The sequence below is a fragment of the Camelus bactrianus genome, chromosome 35 (genome assembly GCF_048773025.1).
Source record: "Camelus bactrianus isolate YW-2024 breed Bactrian camel chromosome 35, ASM4877302v1, whole genome shotgun sequence".
Lineage (NCBI taxonomy): Eukaryota > Metazoa > Chordata > Mammalia > Artiodactyla > Camelidae > Camelus > Camelus bactrianus.
In genome coordinates, this window is record NC_133573.1 from 7,896,562 (window position 1) to 7,922,737 (window position 26,176).

At 33.7% G+C, this 26,176-nt stretch overlaps 1 protein-coding gene across 1 annotated transcript in view; it reads right to left on the reverse strand.

Moving 5' to 3' along the window:
• Nucleotides 1-17,869: 17,869 nt before the first annotated feature.
• LOC141575980 (uncharacterized) overlaps nucleotides 17,870-26,176 on the reverse strand; it is a 54,618-nt gene continuing 46,311 nt past the window's right edge. Inside the window, exon 3 of the mRNA XM_074357996.1 lies at nucleotides 17,870-21,121. Within this exon, the coding sequence (XP_074214097.1) occupies nucleotides 21,106-21,121 (16 nt within the window). The 3' untranslated portion in view covers nucleotides 17,870-21,105. The remainder of the gene's footprint in view (nucleotides 21,122-26,176) is intronic.

The window sequence follows — 26,176 nt, forward strand, 5'->3', positions numbered from 1 at the left end:
CTGTGGTCTTGCAGGGCTGTTTTACTTTTTATTTGTTTTTATTTAAAGTGGGAACGTTCCTGTGTAGACTGTGTGCGTCTAATAGTTCTGTTGTGAGGGCTGTTCTTAGTATGGATGGTTGCCACATCTTTCTTCCCTGTGTGTAGGTTGTTATCCTTTTGATTGGGGGTGTGGCCAGTGCTGTGGTGATCAGAGCCTGCCCTGATTGTTGTTGTTGAGTGGGGCCTCCGTTTTGTTCTGTGGTTGTCACAGCCTTGACAGGGGCCAGGTCTGCTCCCCTGTTGCTGGAATAGAGGCTTCTAGACCCATTTCTGAGCTGTGGTGTGTGGTAGGCAGGGTTGGAGTGCTTCAGCTGGGAAGAAGAGTCACTGAGTGTCCCTCTGCAGGAGATGTCCCCTAGGAAGTGTTCTCTGTAGTGCTGTCTGTCACTTGTTATTGGGCTTAGAAAGTGCTCTTTGTTGACACTGCCTTTGTTCCCGCCTTGGCTGGGGTAACGTCAGCCACCCGCTCTGGTGTCCCCCAGGTTCTGGGCCCCCAGAACCACCAGCACAGATGCACCAAGGTCAGGCGCTAGGACCCGCTGTAGCAAGCGTACAGTCACACACCTGAATCTGTGGTGCACCACAGGGTCAGCACAGACCCCAGCCTCACCTCCACGCACAGTGCGGTACCCCGGCCTGTTGTAAATACCCATACTCATCCCTGTTGTGTGCCAGAACACCGCTCACTACCTGTTCATCCCAGAGGCATGGGCCCCCAAAGGGTCAAGAGAGAGCAAATCCACCCTCTCTGCCTGGGACTGTAAACGAAGCTCAGTCCTGCCTGTGAAGTTGCAGGGCCCTTGGGTATGGAGTCAGCTTTTAGCCCCACCTCCATGCAACAACAGTGGCTATGACCAAGCCCAACCCCTCTTCTCATGAAAACACATGAACAATGGAGCCAAGCCGAGACAGTGGCTGTGGTGCAGCTCTGTGCCCCTCCCCCACCACATACACCAGCAGAGGTGCTTTTTCATGGGGGTCCCGGGCTATTCTGTTCCACACACAGCCCCAGCCAGAGCGCACACAACCTTCCAGTTCCCCTGAGGCTGCCCCTGTGCAGTGGGCCCCAGCCCTCTCCCCAGGCTCCTCATCCATCTCCAGCAGCCAGTCCCACCTCGTCTCTGCAGGCTCATGTCTAGGGCTGGGGATCACAGGGACCCTCTGTGACAGTTTCTCTTAGTTCTGTCTGCCAAGCGGCTGCCACTTTCCCCTCTGAGCCTCAGAAGCTCCGCTTCAGTCAGTGCTGACCTCCTGGCTGGAGAGCGAGCATCCCAGTGTGAGGGCGGCTTTCTTCCTTTGCTGCTCTCTCCCTGCAGGACTCGTCCGGCACCAATTTTCTCTTTTTTCTTTTTTTCTCTCACTGGATTTTGTGAGAATCTTCCTGTATTTCAAAGCAAGAGGAGCTCTACTAGAGTTCAGCAGGTGTTCTGTGCAATTCAGTGCGTTTGTAGATGTAATTTTGGTATATGTGTGGGAGAGGGAGAGCTATGAGTCTCTTTACTCTGCCATCTTGGCGCCTCCCCCGATCTCTGACTTTGAAACTGATTTTGCTACTGCGTCTTTTCCTACCTGTCAAGTCCCTACTCTAATTAGTTTCAGCTATAGGTCCTGGTAGATTACCTTAGCCCTGGTTATCTACACCCTGTGTGGATAAAGTGTGCCTGGAAACAACATGCCACATGCACACAACAGAATGATGTAAAATATGAATCAGCCTGGGGACAATAAGAACTATGCTGTTGGATATTTGGGGTGGCCAGTCACACTGATGTGATCACAGATATCAACACCAAGGCTTGTCCTTCTCCTTCTAGCTTTACTACTGCCAGGAATACCTCTTTTAGTTAAGCTGGTTTCTGTCAGGTCTCTTGTGACTCACAGATGCCTTCTGAGTCCCTGGAACAACTTTTACTTCAAATCAGATTAAATCTACTATTATTAACTAATTCCCTAAGACAAATAGACAGATGGGGTGTCACTAATCATGTCTTATTTTAAAACTGCCCTAAAATAGTTGGACTGAATACAACAACCAGGATGCTTAATGAGTGATGTAATTAAATTAAACACTCTAATCCAAATCCAATACCAAGAGAGTCTACATGATTACAGGACTAAAATATTGACCCTTACTAACCCGTGGGATAACAATAAATGCAATCTCTGCCAACAATATTCACTCTTACAGCCATTATCCTCTTTTCCCACTAAATATAATGATCTCTTTCCACATCCAGTAAATTTATTGAGGCAGAAATAAATTGCACCAACCAAGTAGCCAAGGGCACATTACCATGAACCTCCTCCCTGGCCACTAATCAACATATGCAAGAAAGCCCATGTATATAACAATATTACCTGGGCCAAGGCGTGTCTAAAAAATCAGGGGGTACAACCACTTGGGAATTCTTCCCCAATCTAACCTTCTTATAATACCAACTGTAAATTTTAGATAACAGCAAGAGGAAGCAGGCTCTACTGCAATTGCAAATGTTGGCTGTCCACAGTAAATGATCATAGTTTTGTGGTATTACAGTAAAGACAATTCTTACAAAAACAAACAAACAAACAAACAAACAAAACCATGCTTCATCCCACAGAGAAATATGACTCTTCTCTATCTTGAGAGTTTCCCTATCTAAGTTGACAACTACTTTCTGTAAACTATTATAAAATTTGTTAGGCTTACCAAAACCACTGTTCGTAAGGAATTCTGAAATGTTTGTGGGAGATTGGTTCATTTTGGGGGATTCATTTGCTGAATCCTCAAAAAAGAATCTCATCTCACATTTGCAAAGATAGATGGAAAAACACTCAAATATCTCCCCCCAAAGTTAATCCGAGACTAGTAAAGCTATACAAGTGACTGCCATAGAAAAGTGTCATCTGGAGTAGAGACGACAGAATAGGTGGCCCAGCAGTGACATCAGGCGTTATTGTAAAACATAGCTGCAGAAATGGGTCAAATGTGTTACATAACCGCTGTATATTTTTGCAATAACTTGGCCCATTTGGGAGTGTCCCTTGTTCATTATTTAATTTGGTACATGGCTAAATTAACTTTTTGTCAAACCACCAAGAGGACCTGCAAAACCTATCCTGAACCTATGGATGCACATGAATAGTATCAGTATCTGTGACTTCTATATAGCAGAGATAGGGAAGCCTCCTTTAGTATACCTGCAGCGAGGAAGTAAAGGTGAACTATATTTTATAACTGTATTTCCTTTAATTTAAAAGAAAACATCAAAAATTTTAACACCTTTATTGTGGTGTGGTTCCTGTATAGTAGACTACACGTATTTCAGAGGTACAATTTGATGAATTTTGATAATTTTGATACACACCAATGAAACCAACACACACACAATCAAGATAGCTAACATTTTGAGGGGGAGGATATAGCTTAAGTGATAGAGCACATGCTTAGCATGCACGAGGTCCTGGGTTCAATCCCCAGTACCTCCTCTGAAAATAAAGAAATAAACAAACTTAATTACCTCCTCCCCCCTCCAAAAAAAAAAAAAAAAAAAAAGAAACTAAATAAATCACTCTTCAAGATAACAAGATAGCTAACATTTCAATCATTCCCCAAGAGGTGCAATTTTCAAATTCCCAATTTATTCCTTTCTACCCCCTTTGCCACCTGGTAATCATAGGTTTGTTTTCTATGTCTGTGAGCTTGTTTCTGTTTAGTAGATAAGTTCATTTGTGTCCCCCCCCTTTTTTTAAAGATTCTACAAATAAGTGATATCATATGGCATTTTTCTTTCTCTTTCTGGTTTACCTTACTTAGAATGATGATCTTCAGGTCCATCCACATTGGGGCAAATGGCATTATTTTATTCTTTTTTATGGCAGAGTAGTATTCCATTGTATAAATATATGACAGCTTCTTTATCCAGTCACCTGTCAATGGACAACTGGGTTGTTTCCATGTCTTTGCTATTGTAAATAGTGCTGCTATGAATATTGAGGTGCATGTGCCTTTTTTAATTATATTAGAAAATATAAAATTTTATTTCTAATCACTCTAATAATAGCAAGAGACTAAGAATAAACTTAGTTTATCTTTATTGCATCACAAAAAAATTTAGTTTTATCCAAATTTTATATATATGTGTAAATTCATGATAAATATATATATGTATATATGTGAATAACTTATAGAAGTAATTGAATTTCACATTATAATTCTGTATCATATGGATTGAGAATGAATACTGACTTTGAAATCAAAAGACTTGCATTCAAATTCTGTATCCATAGCCAACTTTGAATCTCAGTTCAATAATTTATAAAATGAACAAAATGCCAAGCTCATCACGGTTCCTATAGACTCATAGTTTGAGTAAAGCATGCGATACTGACTGACCAGTGCCTGGAACAAAGTGAACATTAATTTTATTTCTATGGACTAATTTACTTGGTTGAAATTACTGGAGTCTTATTTCACAACAATGACTGCCTTTGTATCACACCACCCCCTTTTCTCAGCATAGTTTGACTTTAAATGTCTGATCTTCATTAACACAGTCTATACATTGATATTATCTTACTTTTTAAATAATCACTAGTAGGGTACCGTCATGGCTGATATATTACTTGTTCTAGTTCTTATTTTGTATTGTTAAGCATTAACCTAGCAATATGTGTTGTCTGACCAAAGTTTGATACCTCAATTTAGAACTAGTATGAATTTACATGTGTGAAAGGACATCAGTAATTTTCTCACATTTACCTAATCTTCCCTGATGGATTCAGGCCATGCTTTTCATTTATTCCAGATGTGATAACCAGACTGTTAGCTATGTTTCTGCTTTTCCTTTAATCTTTCCCCGGAGGCAATAATAAAAGATTAATAATTGACAGTGGTATGTAGGCTAAGGGTGATGCTTATTTAAAACATGGGCAGCAAGCCTACATTTTTTGAATGAACAATTTGTAAGAGACCAGGAAATTGGATTATTTTGTATCTATTATATAAATGACAAAAATATCCAGTATCCTTAAAATGTTTAGCCAAACTTAATTAAAAATATAAAAATTAAAAACTATTCAGGACTGGTAATATAGATAATATTGCAAAATAAGTGAAAAATAAGTAATAAAATATTCAAAAAATTAAAATTCTTTAATACTCAATAACATAATAAAACTCAAAAGCATTTCATACTACTAGAAATATTTATTTTTCTTTATAATTTATGTTTTACTAGATGGAATAAGATGAATTGTAGTAACATTCTTTATTAATGAGGTCCCACTTCATTACCAGAAAAAAGACCCAAAAGTAAATTATTGTTACAAACTCAATAGAGAGCATATTGACGATAAAAATACTCAAATACCTAAGTGATGTTAGATAATTTAGGTTTTATTTAAAAATCTTGTTAGAATAAATTTTTCATTAGAATTATAGTAGTCAATAACTCTTAAAAATGATTTCTTAAGTGTCTCAGTAAATTGTCTTTTCTCTACTTTCTACCCCATTTCTTTATCAATATAATAGGTTTCTTTTTCAAATGTTGGTTAGCTTGATTTATACTTTTAGAATATGTACAACATATGATAGATGGGCTTCCATTTATATTCTTATATTCTTGTTCCAGATCTTATAAACATTAGGAAAAGAGCCTGGTCTTAAGTTAATAGGCAGAAGCTTCAAGAAGATGAATTTTGGCTTAACATGAGATTTTCAAACACTTGACATCATGCAAAGATGAAACAGATTGCACAGGGAAGCATTGGAGCACTCTCACTGAAGGGTTTGTAGACAGAATAGATGACAATAAGACAGCAACATTATACACGGATTCCTATCACTTTAAGGCATTTGGGTAGAAGCAACAGTAAGATGTTGCTAAAATTCTAAAATCCAGTCAACCTTTAACGCCAATGCTATTCATTTTGACATTTACCCATAGCCATGTAGTAGTCACTCACTTCATGTACTTATGTCTTATATATTTAACCAAATTCTAGGTCCCTAGAGGGTTGTGACCATAGCTCCAATACTCCTGTGTTACACTCAGTACCTTGACAAGGCTGATCACATACATTGTTGGTAATGCAGTGCACATTGAAAGGAGCTGGAATATGGATGACAAAAATAAAACAGCCGTGGTATTTTCAAATTTTGCTACTCAAAATATATTATTTTTGAAGCTAAAAATATTCAGATAAATATGATAAGACAATTATAGACAAAATACATGAAAAAGGTTAAAATTTTCAGAGTATTTTAGAAAAGAAAAATACGCATGCTCTTCAACAAAGAGAGAAAGAAATGGCTCCAAAAGAAATCACTATAAATGTTGTACAGAAAGACGGCAAAGAAAGCTACGCTGAAGAGCCTAAAAGAAATGCATACTTATTTTATCGTTCATGATAGAAACTGAAAGTCATTTTTTCAAGTGGGAGATAAATTTTCTTTGGGACGGGGAATTGAAATGGTCAAAGTTTTATGTTCACACTGCAGCAGGTAGTTTGGAAATTAGAACACAATGGTACATAAAGTTTCAACAAAAGATTCATGATATAGAATTCTAAAAGTAAGTAGGAAAACAGAAAAGCCAGAGTCATGGATTTTGATAGTGGAAAGGGAAGAAGAAAATTGAGGGAAGAATGGATGATGGATAGATTATTTCTACTTATGTAAAAACAAAGCAAAACAAAACAAAACAAAACAAAAACAAACAAAAACCTAATAGGCACTTTTTCTGTGTTTGAATGTAGCTCTCTCTTCAGTTTGGGCTTATAGATGGCAGGTTTTTGATTGCCTTTTTGTTTGTTTATTTTGTCTCTCTTTTTTTTTTTAAAGCAAATCTAGTTTTCTAGGCTTGTTGGCTTTGAAGCAACCATGTCACTTGCATATTTGCACAGACAAATAAAAATTCTGAGACTACTCTGAGAAGTTTTCTCTACTGCAAAATAATTAGTGAGTAATAAGAGAAAAGCAGTAGAAATGTGTATGTCTTCTACATGACCTGCATCATATGTCTTATTTCAAATCAATTAGGATTATGTTCAGCTGCATTTAACAGAAAACTCAAAATAACAGTAGCTGTAAACATAAGTCTTTCTCTTTCATGTAATAGAAATCTTGAGGTTGGCAGTGTCTGGCTAGTATAGAATTTCCACAATTATTACAAAACTTGCATATCTATATTTTTTTCCCTTCAGCTTCCAGGCATTGCTTTCTACCCTCAAGGCTACTGTATGATCTAAGATAGATGATTTGGGGGCAAGAAGAAGAAAAATGTAAACATCTAGAAGGATATAACTGCCGGCAAAGTTAACTCTCTTTAGATTTCTTCCCGAAGTCCCACAAACAATTTTGCTTACATCACATAGGTTTCCACTGAGTCATATATCCACGCTTTGCTATAAGAGGTCCTGGATTCTTTGACTTAGGAAAAAAAGGGACACTGGGCATTGAAAAGGTAGACAGCATTTTCTACCACAGAAGCTACCAAAATAATGCTTCCTCAGAAGCAGATTTAAAAAATGTTTGGATAGTAATGGGTGATTTGTTGAGGGATAGTTGAAAACTGAGAACAGTGTAGAGTAAAAGGGTGATAAGGATTTTCACATCTGGTCCTATTAAGAAAGGACATACTGAGCAATTTAGTATTAATTATAACTTAAGGTAAAATGAGAATCTCATTGCCCCCAATTTACTTCATTAAATTTTAACAATAAAAATTTGTTAGAAGGAATCTTGTTTCCCAATATACGTCTTCCATTAGACATAGCTCAGGCATTATATTATGTGGTAGAATAAACCAGTTATTTAGTTAACCAGTTAGGAGATATTAGCTAATTGAAACCACCATCACCTATTGATATTAAAAAAAAGTACTGATTAAGAGAATGGACTATTAGATGGTTAAGGACTATATATGGGTGAATAGAAAATACTGTAACATGGAGAGCACTCTGTGGGTACCGAAAGGTCAATAAGATTCTTGGAAGGAAGGCTAGAAAGATACCTGACATTAAATAAACATCTTCTGCTTGTATTTATCTTTCAATAACATTATTTGATTTTGTAGCTACCCCTCAGTTAGTGGAGGAAACTGAGACTTAGAAAAATTAATTGCCTTTTTCTAAGTCCTTTATTGCCTAAATAGTGGAGAAAAAACATAAAAATTCCCATAAGAATCCAAAAAGTACATGGCAGAAAACTTTCTGAGCCATAGCCAAAGACCAAAGTAAGACACTGAATGTCAAATCAGATAAAGGAATGGATAACAGAAAGATAGAGGCGAGAACTTCTAATGGATTTATTTATTTATTTATTTTGGTACTGTCATTCAAACCATAGCTCTTCTGTGCAAGGGCAGCCCTCATTATGATAATGGGCATGCCATAATTAATTAATTCAACATAGGCATTGTGCAAGTATAGCCTTTGCAATGCTACCATGCATGCCATCAATGATTCCTTGACTCAATAATCATTAATGGAATGTATTATTTGTCTTACACACTGTGCCAGTCTCTGAACACAAGGATTAATAAAGTGCAATTCCGATCTTCAGTAAACTCATGTTTTGGCAAGGATACGGGTGTACAAAGCATTTTAACAAATGCAGCAAGTTCTAAAATAAGCATGAGGATGGTGATATGCAAGAACAGTTGAGATATCTAACTGTTATTGGGACAACCATTAAAGTAAGTGATAAAGGCTTCTCCTGTGAGGCAATGTCTAAGCCAATTTTGAAAGGTAGGTAAGTGTTTATTCCCAGAAGGAGTAAAGTGAGAGAAGTGTATATCAGACAGAGTTGAAAAAGTGACAAATCATGAAAATGAAGGGAAATGTATTGCTTCTAGAACCAAGAATGTTTTACAGTAGTAGAGCGAGGCTACTCGTAGAAGTCAAGGTTAACAAGGTGATTGGAATTAACAAGGTGATGGGATTATGTTCCACACTAAGGAGATTTGATTTTATTTTGTGGTCAACAGGGAATGTGTGAGGCCAAAATGAATGTTATGTGTGACCCCAAAGTGTGACTTGATCAGACTTTGATATTAGAAAGATGATATTGCCAGTAGTGTTTGACAAGTGGAGATGTTAAGCATGTATGTGTTATGGCAAAAAAAGAAAAATTACAAATTCCTTAGATCTTAGAAAGTTATAATGAATGAATAGTTACCCCTCTCAGAGCTTTATTTGCTGGAGCTGAAATGATCTTTCAAACACAATATCTTAAAACAGGAAATCTTAATTTCCCAGTGAATGACATAGAAAAATATGCTCTTTTCCTAGGAAATTGAACCTACATAGAAAATTTAATTTATTATTATATGATTGGGCTACTAGGTCAGAAATGGATTCCTTTGCCAAGGAATTAGTTGAACACTCTCCCACACCTAAGACATTTGGTGTTTTGTTGCTTGTTTGCTTTGCTATCCTTAAGTCTCCAAAACCATTGGTGTACTATGTCAATCACTTTATTTTCTTTGGTCATTCTGTTGGCTTGATTTCAGATTTCATACATATGAACATGAGGAAATCTGAGGAATAGATAAATTGGAAAAGTACAGAGGCTTTTAAAAGAACTAGTTAGTGGGTCAGGATGTGAAGTACACCAAGGGACCATGTGACAAATTTTAAACACACATGTTAAAACACACGTTTGTCTCCAAAAGAATGGATAAAAACAAATTGTTCCCCGCTCCCATCAGAGATTTGCAAGTGTTAACCACTATATATATATATATATATATATATATATATATATATATATATATATATATATATATATATATATATAAACTGATTAAAAAAACAAATTTCTTCTGTATAGCACAGGGAACTATATTCAATATCTCATAATAACCTTTAATGAAGAAGAATATGAAAACGAATATATGTTTCTATATGCATGACTGAGACACTGTGCTGTACATCAGAAATTGACACATTGTAACTGACTATACTTCAATTTAAAAAATGAGGCAAAAATTGGTAAAACTAAAAAGAGAGAGAAAAAAAGAAAATAATAAAAGAAACCACCCTTCAGGGAACCCTCCTACACTGTTGGTGGGAATGTTAATTGGTGCAGCCACTATGGAAAACAGTATGGAGGTTCCTTAAAAAACTAAAAATAGAACTACCATATGATCAAGCAGTCCCACTCCTGGGCATATATTTAGAAAAATGAAAACTCTAATTTGAAAAGATACATGCACCCCAATGTTCATAGCAGCACTGTTTACAATAGCCAAGAGCTGGAGCAACCTAAGTGTCCATCAATGGATGACTGGATAAAGAAGATGTGGTGTGTATATATATATATATATAATATACAATGGAATAATACTCAGTCATAAGAGACAATGAAATAATGCCATTTGCAGCAACAAGGATGGAGCTAGAGATTATACTAAACCAAGTCAGAGAAAGACAAACATTATATGCTATCACTTATATGTGAAATCTAAAAAATAATAGAAATTAATTCACTTACAAAACAGAAATAGACCACAGACAGAAAACAAACTTATGGTTACCAAAAGGGAAAGGTGGGGGAGGATAAATTAGGAGTATGAGATTAATAGATCCACATCACTATATATAAGAGATAACAAAGATTTACTGTATAGCACAAGGAAATATATTCACTATCTTGTAATAACCTATAATAAAAAACTTGAATATACATACATATGTGTGTATATATATATATATATATATATATCTGAATCACTTTGCTGTACATCTGAAACTACAATATTGAAAATCAACTACATATCGATAAAAAAAAAATAAATCACCCTTCATAGTCTAAGAAGGTAAGTGAGAAGTGGAAACTTGAGATGTCAGAAGACAATATATGGAATATGACAACACAAAACACCAGTCCCCAAACAAAGCAAAATGCAATTAAAAACAGCAGCAACATAAAAATTTGCTATTTTGCAATATATTTAAGTGGTTAACTTTGAACTTTTTTAAAGCCCAGTATTCTGCATACAATAAGATTATACACAATTTTATACAATTTATGTACTACTCTTCCTTGGTCACTAATTGAAGTAAATTCAATGTAAATTGTGTGCCATAAATTAAAATTTTACAGGAAGTGCCTATGACAGGTCTGAGGTGGCTTCCACAGGAAACTTTAATTCCAAGAATATATTTATTCCTAGCAAAATGACAGATAGGGGCCACCACACCATAAATTTTCCTATATTTAGCAAATATAGGATCGATGCTCTCAAAGCATTGATGGGTAAACAGTGTGACCTTTGAGAAAATGCTAAGGAAGAGTGTTAAATGTGTGTGTGTGTGTGTGTGTGTGTTCCCATACTCTAGTAAGTCTTGATAGAAATCAAATGCTGTAGGAGTTTAAGAAACATAATTTCATATTAAAACATGTAAGTTTTAGGTTATGTTTGATAGGAAAATTTACAGTTAAATCTTTTTACCCAAAATAATATTGCTGCAATATTTTTTTCAATGTTGGTTTATCAATATAACTTTAGATAAATAGAATTCCTGTGTAATTGCTCTTTCCATTGTTACTATCACTGGAATTCCTAGAAAAAAGAAAATTCTCCCAAAGAGAGTTTTATAAAGTTTTGTTTTATTATTTTTCCTATGCTAATCTATGCTTATATGTTGCATATATTTGTCAAAAGTATATGCTTTTATGTTTTCATTTAAAGTCTACAAAATTCACTACTAGGAGAAAACCCAGAAAAAAACACACTAAATAAAAATCTTTGTTAATTTAGAGGTTAGACTACATTTATGACATTAAAATTTTTGTACATTTTCTAAACTACTCTCACTTATAAATAGCAAAGTCAACAACAACAACAAAAAACAAAAACAAAGAAAATGGAATAATTCAAAATCAATTACTGTTAAACAATGGAATGTAGGTTTGTTTATAGTGTCAGGCTGTTTTTTAAACATATTTTAATTTATTTTTAGTTTTTAATTGAAGTATAGCTGATGTATCATATTATATAATTTACAGGTGTACAATATAGTGATTCACAATTTGTAAAGGTTATACTCTATTAATGGTTATAAAATATTGCTTATATTCCATGTTGTAAAATATATTCTTGTAGCTTATTTTATACGTAAGTTTGTACCTTTTGATTCCCTACCTCTATATTGCCCCTCCCCCTTCTCTGTCTCTACTGGTAACCACTAGTTTTTTCTCCATAACTTTTGTTTGCTTCTTTTTTGTTATGTTCACTAGTTTGTTGTATTTTTTAGATTCCATGTACAAGTGATATCATACAGTATTTGTCTTTGTCTGCTTATTTCACTTAGCATAATGCCCTCCAAGTCCATCCATGTTGCAAATGGCAATATTTTTTCAGCTGTTGATTACATAACAAATGCTTGGTACAGCATGATATCCATGAAAGTTTTGTAAAAACTCGTTGTTAGAGAAGACGAGAAATGCAATATGGAGCTTCATATTCTCTAGGCCTAAAAGGTGGAGTGGAATAATGCAGTTTGAAAAGGAAAGTCAGACACCCTAACTTTCTGAGTTCTTCACTTTTTAATAATGGTTTAAAGTAAAAAGAAAATGTGTCTGATCTAATTATTTCTAATTAGGTCAGATCTTAAAAGTGCACAAAAAGATTTGAAGAGACATATTTCTCTTACTGGTCTTTTTTTTTTTTAACTTTTTTTTATTGAGTTATAGTCATTTTACAATGTTGTGTCAAATTCCAGTGTAGAGCACAATTTTTCAGTTACCCACGAATATATGTATGTTTTCTTACTGGTCTTGAAAAAGCAAATAACCATGTTGCAAACTATCTATGAATGGAGTTCTTTGGTAAGGCCCTCCAGAAGCTGAGAGTGATCTCTGGTTGACACACAGCAAGAAAAAGGTGACTTCAGTTGTCTAACCACAGAAACTGAAATCTTCCAACCACAGGCATCTTGAAAGGGGACTTTGAGACTCAGATGGCAACCCTGAACAAAACCTTGACTTCAACCTGCTTGGACTCTTGAGAAAAGAATCCAGCTAACTTATACCAGAATTCCTGAAAATGTGAGATAAAATAAATTGTGTTGTTTCAATCTCCTAAGTTTGTTGTAACTTGTCAGGCAGCAAAAGAAAATTAATAGTGTCACTTTTGAGAATCTGGGATAGTAATTTCAGAGTTGTTTTCTCTATAGAAAGTTTTAAAACTGTCTCTATCTCTGGGAGTTCTGAAATTACATGAGACACTTTGATAGAGTTTCATTTGACACTAGTTTTGCTGGGTAATTTGGATTCTTTTAAAACATGAAAAAATGCAGTTTGGATCTTAGAGATTTTTCTCCTATCTTTTTTTTCTTTTATAATTTCCTCCTCTCACTTTGGCTCTTTTATTTTTCTGAAACTTCTATTGAGCAATATTTTGATCTCCCAGATTCATTACCGAGTCTTCATATTTTTCACTTATTTTTAGTCCTCAGTTTTATTTACTTTTCAAATCTGCTATTGATTTTATTAATTTTTTCACTTAAAAAAAAAAGCTCATTATTCTCTGAATATTTTGTTTTATTGCGTCCTGTTCTTTCCTATTTTGTGATTGCAATATATTCTCTACCCTTTGATTATATCATTTAGATATTGCTCTGGATTGCATTTGTCCCTTTTTAGTGTTAGTCCTCTTTGCTATTGGAGGATTCCTCAAATATCTGGCAATTGTTGGCTATCCATTCATATTTAAGAATGAAGTACTAAACATTAATGGGAAGCATATGTATATTGGCAGGGGTTTCTAACTTAGAAGTCTCAGTATAGGTTCTTTCCATCTTGTATATGAAGAGTATAAACCTACAGGGTAGGGGTTTCAGAGGTAAAATGATTAAGATGTCAGTATTCAGCATGCACACTTTCGTTAATCATCCTGTTTTTAGGATAGTGCTATAGCTCTATTCTCAGCTTAATGAACTTATTTACAGAGTCAGTTCTTGTTCTTAGCTGGAGTAGGAAAGGAAACGTCTGGCTGTGAAAGATGAGGAAGCTGATCCAGAGGTTCCCTATACAAGTTTTCAGCTAAATCTCCTATTCAGCCAAATCTTGCACTCCCATCTTTAGAAGAATTTAATATTTCTGAGCTATCACACTTTCTGGGTTTGCGAATTTAAAATCAACTTGCTCCTTGTTGGTTTTCTGCATTGCAGGTGAGGGGCTTTAGCTTTCCTCTGATATCCTCAGTTAGCTGAGACTTTCAAGATTAAAACTTTTGACAACCACTCATTTGCCATTGTCTACTATCCCATTATTTTTGTCCATAAGTTGCATGCTTTTTCATTTCCCTTCCCTATTTTAGGGGCTTAGGTAGGAGATGGAGGTACATATGTTCATTCAGTCCACTGTTTAATTTATACAGTGTTAAAACCCTTTCCATTATTGAGTTCTATGATCTGTTGTTCTTTGTTTAATATCCTTCAAAACATCATAAATTTGATTATACTTCAAAAGTTCATTTGGTTTTCTTTTCTTTTCTTTTTTTTACAATATAACTTTTTATTGATTTATAATCACTTTACAATATTGTGTCAAATTCCAGTGTACAGCACAATTTTTCAGTTATACATGAACATAGATACATTCATTGTCACATTTTTTTTCTGTGCACTACCATAAGATCTTGTGTATATTTCCCTGTGTTATACAGTATAATCTTGTTTATCTATTCTACAATTTTGAAATCCTGTCTATCCCTTCCCACCCTCCGCCCTCTTGGCAACCACAAGTTTCTATTCTATGTCTATGGGTCTGTTTCTGTTTTGTATTTATGCTTTTTTTGTTTTTGTTTTTGTTTAGATTCCACATATGAGCGATCTCATATGGTATTTTTCTTTCTCTTTCTGGCTTACTTCACTTAGAATGACGTTCTCCAGGGACATCCATGTTGCGGCAAATGGAGTTATGTTGTCAGTTTTTATGGCTGAGTAGTATTCCATTGTATAAATATACCACTTCTTCTTTATCCAGTCATCCATTGATGGACATTTAGGCTGTTTCCATGTCTTGGCTATTGTAAATAGGGCTGCTATGAACATTGGGGTGCAGGTGTCATTTTGAAGTAGGGTTCCTTCTGGATATATGCCCAGGAGTGGGATTCCTGGGTCATACAGTAAGTCTATTCCTAGTCTTTTGAGGAATCTCCATACTGTTTTCCACAGTGGCTGCACCAAACTGCAACCCACCAGCAGTGAAGGAGGGTTCCCTTTTCTCCACAGCCTCTCCAGCATTTGTCATTTGTGGACTTTTGAATGATGGCCATCTGACTGGTGTGAGGTGATACCTCATTGTAGTTTTGATTTGCATTTCTCTGATAATTAGTGATATTGAGCATTTTTTCATGTGCCTTTTGATCATTTGTATGTCTTCCTTGGAGAATTGCTTGTTTAGGTCTTTTGCCCACTTTTGGATTGGGTTATTTGGTTGTTTCTTATTAAGTCATATGAGCTGCTTATATATTCTGGAGATCAAGCCTTTGTTGGTTTCATTTGCAAAAATTTTCTCCCATTCCGTAGGTTGTCTTTTTGTTTTACTTATGGTTTCCTTTGCTGTGCAGAAGCTTGTAAGTTTCATTAGGTCCCATTAGTTTATTCTTGCTTTTATTTCTATTGCTTGAGTAGACTGTTCTAGGAGAACATTTTTGAGATGTATGTCAGATAATGTTTTGCCTATATTTTCTTCAAGGAGGTTTATTGTATCTTATCTTTGTTTAAGTCTTTGATCCATTTTGAGTTGATTTTTGTGTATGGTGTAAGGGAGTGTTCTAGCTTCATTGCTTTACATGCTGCTGTCCAGTTTTCCCAACACCATTTGCTGAAGAGGCTGTCTTTATTCCATTGTATATTCTTGCCTCCTTTGTTGAAGATTAGTTGACCAAAAGTTTGTGGGTTCATTTCTGGGCTCTCTATTCTGTTCCATTGGTCTATATGTCTGCTTTTGTACTAATACCATGCTGTCTTGATGACTGTAGCTCTATGGTATTGTCTGAAGTCTGGGAGGGTTATTCCTCCAGCCTCTTTCTTTCTCTTCAGTAATGCTTTGGCAATTCTAGGTCTTTGATGGTTCCATATAAATTTTATTATGACTTGTTCTAATTCTGTGAAATATGTCCTGGGTAATTTGATAGGGATTGCATTAATCTGTAGATTGCCTTGGGCAGTGTGACCATTTTAACAATATTGATTCTTCCAATCCAAGATCATGGGATATCTTTCCATTTTTTAAAGTCTTTAATTTCCTTCATCGGTGGTTTACAGTTTTCTGTGTATAATTCTTTCACCTCCTTGGTTAGATTTATTCCTAGGTATTTTATTACTTTGGGTGCTATTTTAAAGGGGATTGTTTCTTTACTTTCTTTTTCTGTTGATTCATTGTTAGTGTAAAGAAATGCAACTGATTTTTGAACGTTAATCTTGTAACCTGCTACCTTGCTGAATTCTTCGATCAGCTTCATTTGGTTTTCTATTCCAGGTACATCCATTCCTCCTCTTTACATCGTGTGGCTTGTTCAAGATTCAGTGCATCAATTTTGTTGGATGCAATGAAGCAGTGCAATTAGGTAGAAATGTATAGCAATTCCACTTGTGGGTATATATCCAAAATAATTGAAATCAAGATATTAAAGCACTATTTGCACTCTGGTGTTTATTGAAGTATTATTCACAATAATGGAATACAATCTGAGTGTTTATCAATACAACATGGAAAAATTACAAGTGTTCACCAGTGGATTAATGGATGAAGAGAACGTGGTATATGCATACAATGGAATATTCTTTGGATTTAAAATAGGAATTTGCAATACTTGACAACATGGATAAATCTGGAGTATATAAATCTAAGTGAGATAAACCAGTTACAGGGAAATACTGAATGACTTCACTTATATGAGATAGCTAAAAGAGTAGTATTTATAGAGACAGACAGTGCAATGGTAGTTGCCAGAGTCTGGGGAGAGAAAACAGAGAATCACTATTCAATAAGTATAAATTTTTAGTTATGTAAGATGAGTAAGTTATAGAGAACTGCTGTACAACATTAATATTGCATAGTGCACTTACAAATTACTGAGGGTAAATCACAAGTGAAATATTCTTACTACAATAAAAAAAGAAAAGAAGATCTAAAATCAACAGTCAACCTTCAACCCGAGGAACCTAGAATGAAAGAGAGCAAATTAAGTCCAAACTGAGCAAAAGAAAATAAATACTAAAAAACAGAGGAGAAATTAATGAAATTGAAAACAGGAAATAGAATAAATGAAATCAACAAAACTGAAAGCTGGTTCTTTGGCAAGATCAATACAACTGATGAACCTGTAGTGAGGCTAACCAATAAGTTAAAAAAGACACCAATTACTAATATCATAAATGAAAGAAAGGCTATCATTACTAATCCCCTAGGCATTAAAAGAATAACAAAGGAATGCCATGAATAACACTATGCCCCAACGTTTGATAACATAGAAGAAATTAACTAATTAGTTGAAAGATATAATTTACCAAAACACACAAAAGAAAAAAATACTCTTAATAAGCCTATATTTATTAAATGCATTAAATCAATAATTAACATCTTTCAATATAGAAAACAGGCATGATAGATAGTTTCACTGGTGAATTCTACCCAACAATCAAGGAGTAAATAATCAACTTCTCTACAATCTGTTACACAAAGTAGAAGCAGAGGGGGCATTTTAAACTCAATCTATGAGGCCGACATTAACCTAATACCAATCCAGATAAAGAAATTCCAAAAAGGAAAAGTGACAGAACATTATCTCTCATGAACAAAATGCAAAAATCCTAAACAAAATATTATCAAATTGAATTTAACACTGTATAAAAAGAATTACCATGACCAAGTGGGAAGTGTTAAGGTGTGCAAGGTTGCACCAACATTTGGAAATAAATTAATGTAACCTATCAAATCAACAGGTCAACTAAGAAAAATAATATTGTATCAGTAGATGCAGAGAATACATTTGGCAAAATTCTGCCCCCAGTCATGATACAAATAAAGTCTCAGCAAATAAAGAAAAGAGGGAAATTTTCTCAATTTGATATTAAATATCCACAAAAACTACAGATAACACACAATTATGAGAAAAAGTGCTTTTTCCTAAGCTTAGACACAAAGCAAGAATGTCTCCTGTCACCTCTCCTATTCAACATCATACTAGAAATCCTAGCTAATGTAATTAGGTAAGAAAAGGAAGTAAAATGTATACAGATTGGGAAGAAGAAAGTAAAACTATCTTTGTTCTCAGATGACATAATCGTCTATATAGAAAATTCCAAAGAATCAACAGAAATACTCTTGGAAATTACAGCAAAGTTGCTAGATACATTTTTTTCCATTTTTCAATTTTATTAAGTAGAACTGTTAAAATTTGACTGCAAATATACAATATACTGCATATAGATACATATATACAATACACTGCACAATTTTTTAAATTTACATATATGTACTACTCATTGCTTCTAAGAACAATTTAGAGCTTTAGGTTTTTAAACTTACATAATTATCAAAGGAATAAAGCCAACCACAAGATAAGACTCAACAGAATGCAGTAATCCAATCATAAAGGACAGTCAAATGTGCTTACACATATTCAAGAAATCAGTCATTTAAGTTATAAATAGTAAGTAACTCATTTGTGTCCTTTTTAAAAGATTCCACATGTAAGTGATATCATATGACATTTTTCTTTCTCTTTCTGGCCCACTTCACTTAGAATGATGATCTCTAGGTCCATACATGTTGCTGCAAATGGCATAATTTTATTCTTTTTCATGGCTGAGTAGTATTTCATTGAAAAAAATATATATATATATACACACACACACCACATAGTCTTTATCCACTCATCCATTGATGGACATTTGTGTTGTTTCCATATCTTGGCTATTGTAAATATTGCTGCTATGTACATTGGGGTGCATGTGTCTTCTTGAATTATATTTTTCTCCAGGTATATCCCCAGGAGTGGGATTGCTGGACAAATGGGATCTAAATAAACTTAAAAGCTTTTGCACAGGTAAAGATACCATCAACAAAACAAAAAAAAAACAGCCTAAAGAATGGGAGAAAATATTTGCAAATGATGCAACTGACAAGGGACTAATTTCCAAAATATACAAACAGCTCATACACCTTAATATCAAAAAAACAAGCAACTCAATTCAAAAATGGGCAGAAGACCTAAACAAGCAATTGTCCAATGAAGACATACAAATGGCCAATAGGCACATGAAAAAATGTCCAGCATTATTAATTGTCAGAGAAATGCAAAGCAAAACTACAACAAGCTATCACCTCACACCAACCAGAATAGCCATCATTAAAAAGTCTACAATCTATAAACATTGGAAAGGGTGTGGAGAAAAGGGAACCCTCCAACACTGATGGTGGGAGTAGATTGGTGTAGCCACTATGGAGGACAGTATGGATGTGTTTTAAAAAACTAAAATAGACTTACCATGTGATCCAGGTAGATACAATGTTAATATACAAATATCACTTAGTTTTCTATAAACCATCAATGAGGAATTAGAATTTGAAATAAAAAAAAAACAATACCTTTACACTAGCAACAAAAAATTGAAACAATTGGATGTAAATCTATCTAAATATGTATAAGTTATGCCTAAAGAAATGTATACAAGTCTGAAAAATTAAATAATATTTAAATAAGTGGAGAAATATTCCTTGTTAATAGCTAAGAATGCTCAACACTGTTAAGATGTTATTTATCTCCAACTTGATCTATAGATTCAAAGCAATTCCAGGCAAAATCTAAAACAATTAATTTCTGGACATTCACCAAGTGACTATAAAGTCTATATGAAAAGCAAATGATTCAGAATAGTCAACATAATATTGAAGAAGTAGAACAATGTAAGAAGCCTGACAAAAGCTGACTTCAGGACTCACTACACATAGTGTATGGGAGAAAGAATAGACAAATAGATCAATAAGATAGTGTAGAGAGACCAGAAATAGACCCACACAAATACAGTCAAGTGATCTTTGACAAAAAAGCAAAGGAAATCCAATAGAGAAAAGATAGACTTTTCAACAAATGATGCTGGAATAACTAGACACTTACATGCAAAAAAATAAATCTAGAGACATATCTTACACGTTTCATAAAAATTAACTAAAAATGGGTCATAAAACTATATAAAACAGAAAATTATAAAACTTCTAGACGATGACAATGGAAAAAATGTGGGTGACTTTGGATGTGGCAATGTGTTTTAGATACAATATCAATAGCACAATTCATGAAAGGAAAATTTGATAAATTGGACACTGCTAAAATTTGAAACTTCTGTGAAAACACTATTAAGAAAATAACAAGCCACAGACTGGGAGAAATATTTTCAAAACAAATACCTGATAAAATATATGTATTCCAATAATACAATAAACACTTAAAACTCAACAATGAGAAAATACAGAATCCATTAAAAAATTGGCAAAGATCTGAACAGACAGCTCACTAAAGAAGACATACAGATGGCAAATAAACACATGAAAAGATGCTGAATATGTCATCAGGAAATTACAAATCAAAACAAGATACCACTACACACTACTACACTGTTAGAATGGCTAAAAGTCAAAACTCTAAAAGAACCAAATGCTGACAAGGGAGGGAAGCAATAGAAACTCTCATTTATTGCTGATAAAAATGTAAAATGATACAGCCATGTTGACCTAAAACAATGAAATATCCAGGTATTTTACTAGAAAAATGAGTTAATTCAGGAAAAGCAAAGAATTGCAATCTGAAGTATGCAATGTATGGCAAACCACAGGCAAGTCCAGAGAATAAAGGAAGGGAGCCTGCTTTTATAGGGAAAGACGGAGAATTGGGAGGAGCTGTTGTGAAAGAAAGTTCATTGGAGAAAATTGGGAGTTCAGTACGGTGATGGCTTCTCACTGACTGAGCTGTGATAGTTTTCATTGGCTGGGCTGTTGCTGAGCAAGGAGAAACTCTTCCCTCAGAATAGTAAATAAAGTAGTTGTACTTCCTGTTTGGGAGTGCTAGGTACACTTCTTTCTGTGGGGCAGACAAACAAAGGTTAATGCATGCAAATGATGTTAAGGGAATGCATAAAAGCTCTCTCTACAGGCCATTCTTGACTTTAATTTTAGCTGAGGTTTCCTTTATTAATTTCATCCACTCTGGGAGACATTTTGGCAGTTTCTTACAAAGCTAAACATAGTCTCACTATGCCATTTGACAATTGAGCTCCTAGGTATTTATTCAAATAAATTAAAAACTCATGTGTATAAAAAAGCCTGCATAAAACATATATAACATTTTTATTAATAATTTCCAAAATCTGGACATACCCAGTAAGTGGAATGAGTAAGTATCATCTATCCATATAATAAAATATTATTCAGAAATAAAAAGAAAGGTACTATCAAGCCATGAAATGATATGAAGGAATCTTAAAAGCTATTTTTGAATGAAAAAGCTAACTGAAAGGAGTGCATATGGCATAGTCCCAAGGAAATGGCATTCTGGAAGAAACTAAAGTGATGGAGACAGTCAAAAGACTAAGGGTAAGGGTAGGGGAGGGGTGAATAGGTAGAGCAAAGGGGCTTTTTAGGGCAGTAAAACCGTTTTGTATGATATTGTATTTGTGGATACATAATGTTATACATTTGTCAAAATTCAGAGAGCTGTACAAAATAAAGGATGAATGTTAATATAAACTATGGACTTAATAAGCAATGTACAATATTGCTACAATTTATGTTAGAGAATGTTTTGCCTGTGTTTTCTTCTAGGAGTTTTATGGCGTATTGACTTAAGTTTAAGTCTTTAAGCAATTTTGAGTTTATTTTTGTGTATGGTATGAGGAAGTGTTCTAACTTCATTGATTTACATGCTCTGTCCAGCTTTCTCAGTATCATTTGCTGAAGAGATTGTAAAGATTAAATTTTGTAATAAATTCTATACTGAGTCTCTCTCTTGCATATATACCTTTTACAGAGCAGATGCCAAGTGCTAGCTCTTTGCCATCCCATCCACCCCAACCCTTACTAGTTTATACCCCCACAAAAATTAAGAAGTAATTTTAAGAATTCTGAATAAAATAGAAAGCCAAATTATAAAAATTAAAAAAAGCAATGTACAACACCAATGCAAGATGTTAATAATAGAGAAAGCTGAGTTGGGAGTTGAGAGGGAGATTAAGGGAAATCTATGTACTTTATTTCTTCCTCTTGGAAAATCCCTTTAATAGTTTAGTTTGGAATAATGTCACTTGTTTTCTAAATTCCAGAGGATTTTTTTTTAAATCAAAGTGTTTCATATATCTGAGTCTTATTGCTCCCAAGAAAATGACAGATTTCTCAAAGACAAGGACGCTTGATCCCATCTCTATAATGCCCACTATATAATCAACATTTTTCAATTAACACTTGTTAATTTGGTGGTACCCTGAAGTTTTACTGATAAATAATCAGAAAGAAAACTCATTTATATGGAGATAGTACCACAGTGAATCAAAGGTTTCATAAGGTTCATTTTAATTTTATAGCATATACACATTTAGATCTTGACTAAAAACTTGATTTAAACATAAGTATTTTCATGTTTCCTTTAAAAAAAAAGAAACAGAAATTTGATATAACTCATAGACCAGAATGAAAGTTTCTTTAGCAAATCATTCACAATACCCAGAAGATAAAATGTACCAGCTTAGTTTACAACCAGGCAGTTGCCTATAGGTAGGTCATTATAAAGTCATGTACATGATATGACTAAAACTTAAATTTGGATCCAATTCTAACCTCAGAAGTGAATAATATGAGAATATTGATTTCTTTCATAAAATCACTATGATGAAAATTGACAATTTCTCTAGGCATAGTAATATCATGAGGTGTTTTTGGAGAAGTAAACAAATGTTGCTTTGTAGACAAAGCTAAACTATTTTTATTTATACCTCTGTGGTTCATAAAACACATAGCACAACAAATTTAAAATGCTATAGAAATACAACTCATAACTAAAGCTTAATTCCAAGTAGATTAGTTTCTTTGTTTTCTCTTGAACTTTGGTGTTTAGCAATCATCAATTTTTATCATACCTAGTAATTTAGTACAATTACCTGGAATTTAATGGTGCTAACTTTGGTCATAAAAGGCCATTAATAGCAATGAATATTTGTTTAATCGATGCAAGTGTTATCATGAAGAAAAACTATTTTTGGAGTATTGTCTTAGGTTATATGGACAAGTGTTAAATGCTAACTCCATCTAAGTCATCATCTTCAAATATTCATGTTGTCTACTAGGGTGAAATTACTTATATTATTTACCCAACATTTGTTCTTGATGTGGTAATGGTGAAAACTCCAACTTTCTGGCCCCAAAATGCTTATGATTTATATCACAAACAATTTATTGTAGAAAATTTAAAAATGCAAATGTAAGCAAAAGAAATCTATGAATCCTTGTAATAACAGTATTTTAAAAATATTAGTAAAGCTGTACAGTTTTCCTTGGAGGCATTTATTTTTAATTTTAAAAATTATTTTATCTTCTGTACTATCAATATTTGAGTTTGGCAAAAGCCTTTATTTAACAACATGATTTAAAATGGAAACAGTAGAAGGCATTTTCTCATTAGTAACAAGGAAGAAGAAAAATGTTCATGTTGTCAAGAATTGTCCCGGTTTGATAAAGGTTTGTGGAAAGTATTTTTTCTTATTCATTATTCCACACAACCATTGTCTGATTCTATGTATGTTTGAATCTGCAGCAAAGAAATTATTGGTCTATTGTCAACACTGATTTTGTATATCAACAAAGCAAAATAAATGTTATGTCAAAACATATGTGTAGCTTGTTTTTTTTAATTCCCCCCAACATGTGGAAGAATAGAATTTGCCTATTTACTTTGGTGGGCAATACCTTACTCATTGTTCTATTTTCCCATTTCATTGCTTTTGACAGCTTCTAAGCATTTTCTTCCTAGGTGTAAATGTCACCAAACTCTTTGTTCTAAAAATTGAATTTATTCATTTTCAACCTCTGTTAAATTCATTGCACTGAATAACAATAACACAGATTCATGTAGGGGAAGAGAAAACCTAATGGGTTATATTTACTTGTCTTAAAATAGCTAGTGAACAAAAAATTTAATACAGTTATTGCACAAGACAGTTCATGCAAAAGAAATATGTGAAGACATTCTAAAGGTATTGTAAATAGCAGTACTACTGGAAAAATTTACAGTCGTAAAAAGTTTTGAGAATTCTCACCAAGGAATAGCTTCCTGGATTAGCTAGGCGGCATTAAAAGTCAATTCAGATATTTTTTTGTTTTGACTAAGAAATCATGACATCTGATTTAAGAATACAGTGAGAATATATACCTGTTTGTTTGAATTGTATAATAAAGTGTATTAATGAATATTATTCAATATTTGTATTTAAAAAGATAAAAACACTTTAATGAATTTACAACAAAGCTTGTGAATTCCATGCACAATTCATTGTTTCTAAATATAAATTTTTAAAGCCAAAAACTGTATAATTTATGAAAACTTCAAACTACAATGGGTCATATTTATATAACAGAAGGCTAACTCAAGAAAAGAAATGTACTATATTGAAAATGCATGTATTACATTGTCTTAAAATAAATTCTGTATCAAATATGAATTAGGTAAGTTTCTGAACTGGCTATTAATTCTCAGTATCTTGGTTCTTTTCTGCCCTAAGGGCTCTGAAAAATATTCTTTGTCATCTTAACCCCAGTGGAGCAGAATATGTTCTGAATTTTTTAAAGTTCTCTGTATAAGGAAATGAGTAAAATATATTGAAATATTACCAAAATGGAACATAACTCCTAAAACTTGACATTTATTAGAGGTTATTATATAATATCAAAGGTATTAAGTAAGATTTTCACTAATTATTATTTCTTCAAATATTTATAGTTCCCTGAAGATGTTTGGAATCTATAAGTTATTCTATGACTTGACAGAAAATTGAGAATAATACAGAAGAAGTAAAAGATTTGTTTCCCAAATATTGAAACAGTCATAGAAATAGTTCATCTTCCTTAAAAGATTATGCAGTACAGTTGAGGCAAACACAAGTATTATACTGCACATGATAGTAAACAAATGGAAATTTTCAACAGAGGAGATACATAAGATAAAAGCACAAAGCATTTCAGAAATGGACAATACATGTTCACAACATAGTGTATTTAATTTATAAAGAGACTTTAGGACAATTAAATATCAATATAGTGGTCCATATGACTTTGTCATAAGAGATATAAAGGTCTCAATAAATGACCTATTGTTTCTTCTTATCTGAGACCTTGAATAAACTACCAAATCCTTCTAATTCTCAATTTGCTCATCTATGAAACAGAAATACTTATATTTAGTTTTTGGCTCTATTGTACTGCACATAAACTCTTAGTTCCGTTTTCAACAATTGGTAACTATCACATTATTAATAATAGCAATAATATTAAGTGGAATGTTTTGATAGTGATGTCTTTACCATTTAATATTAATATAAACATAATTAACAATACTTTTCCTTAACATGTCTATTGGTATCAGAATCAAACTATACTGCTGCATAAACATGTAAGTACATGTTCAATCTCCTCAGTAATAGAAGAAATGCAAAATATAAACCAAAATAATTTTTACTGATACAATGGGAAGAAAGAAATAATAGAGGTGTAGTAAAGTGTAGCATTTTTTTTTTAAATGAGGAAAGCATTACTTGGCATAATATTTCCAGAAAGATGTTTGGAGAATATCAGGAACCTTAAAAGATTCATAATAAGACATAGGAAGATACGGCTCCATTAAGAAAACAACAAAAGAATGTTGTTCATCTCTCAATAAGAAAAGTAAGTCACACCACCTACAGCAGCATATGTTTAACCCATTCAGAGACCTGCTGTTACAAAGAAACCCAATGAATTAAAATCACAAAGATTGATCAGCACTCCTGGGAGAGAGAGTACTCCAAAGCAGCTTCCATATTTAGCACAAAAATGGGAGAAGAAATACCATCACTGATAGAGCCAAATTTTTTATCAAGCACTTCATTATGAAAGG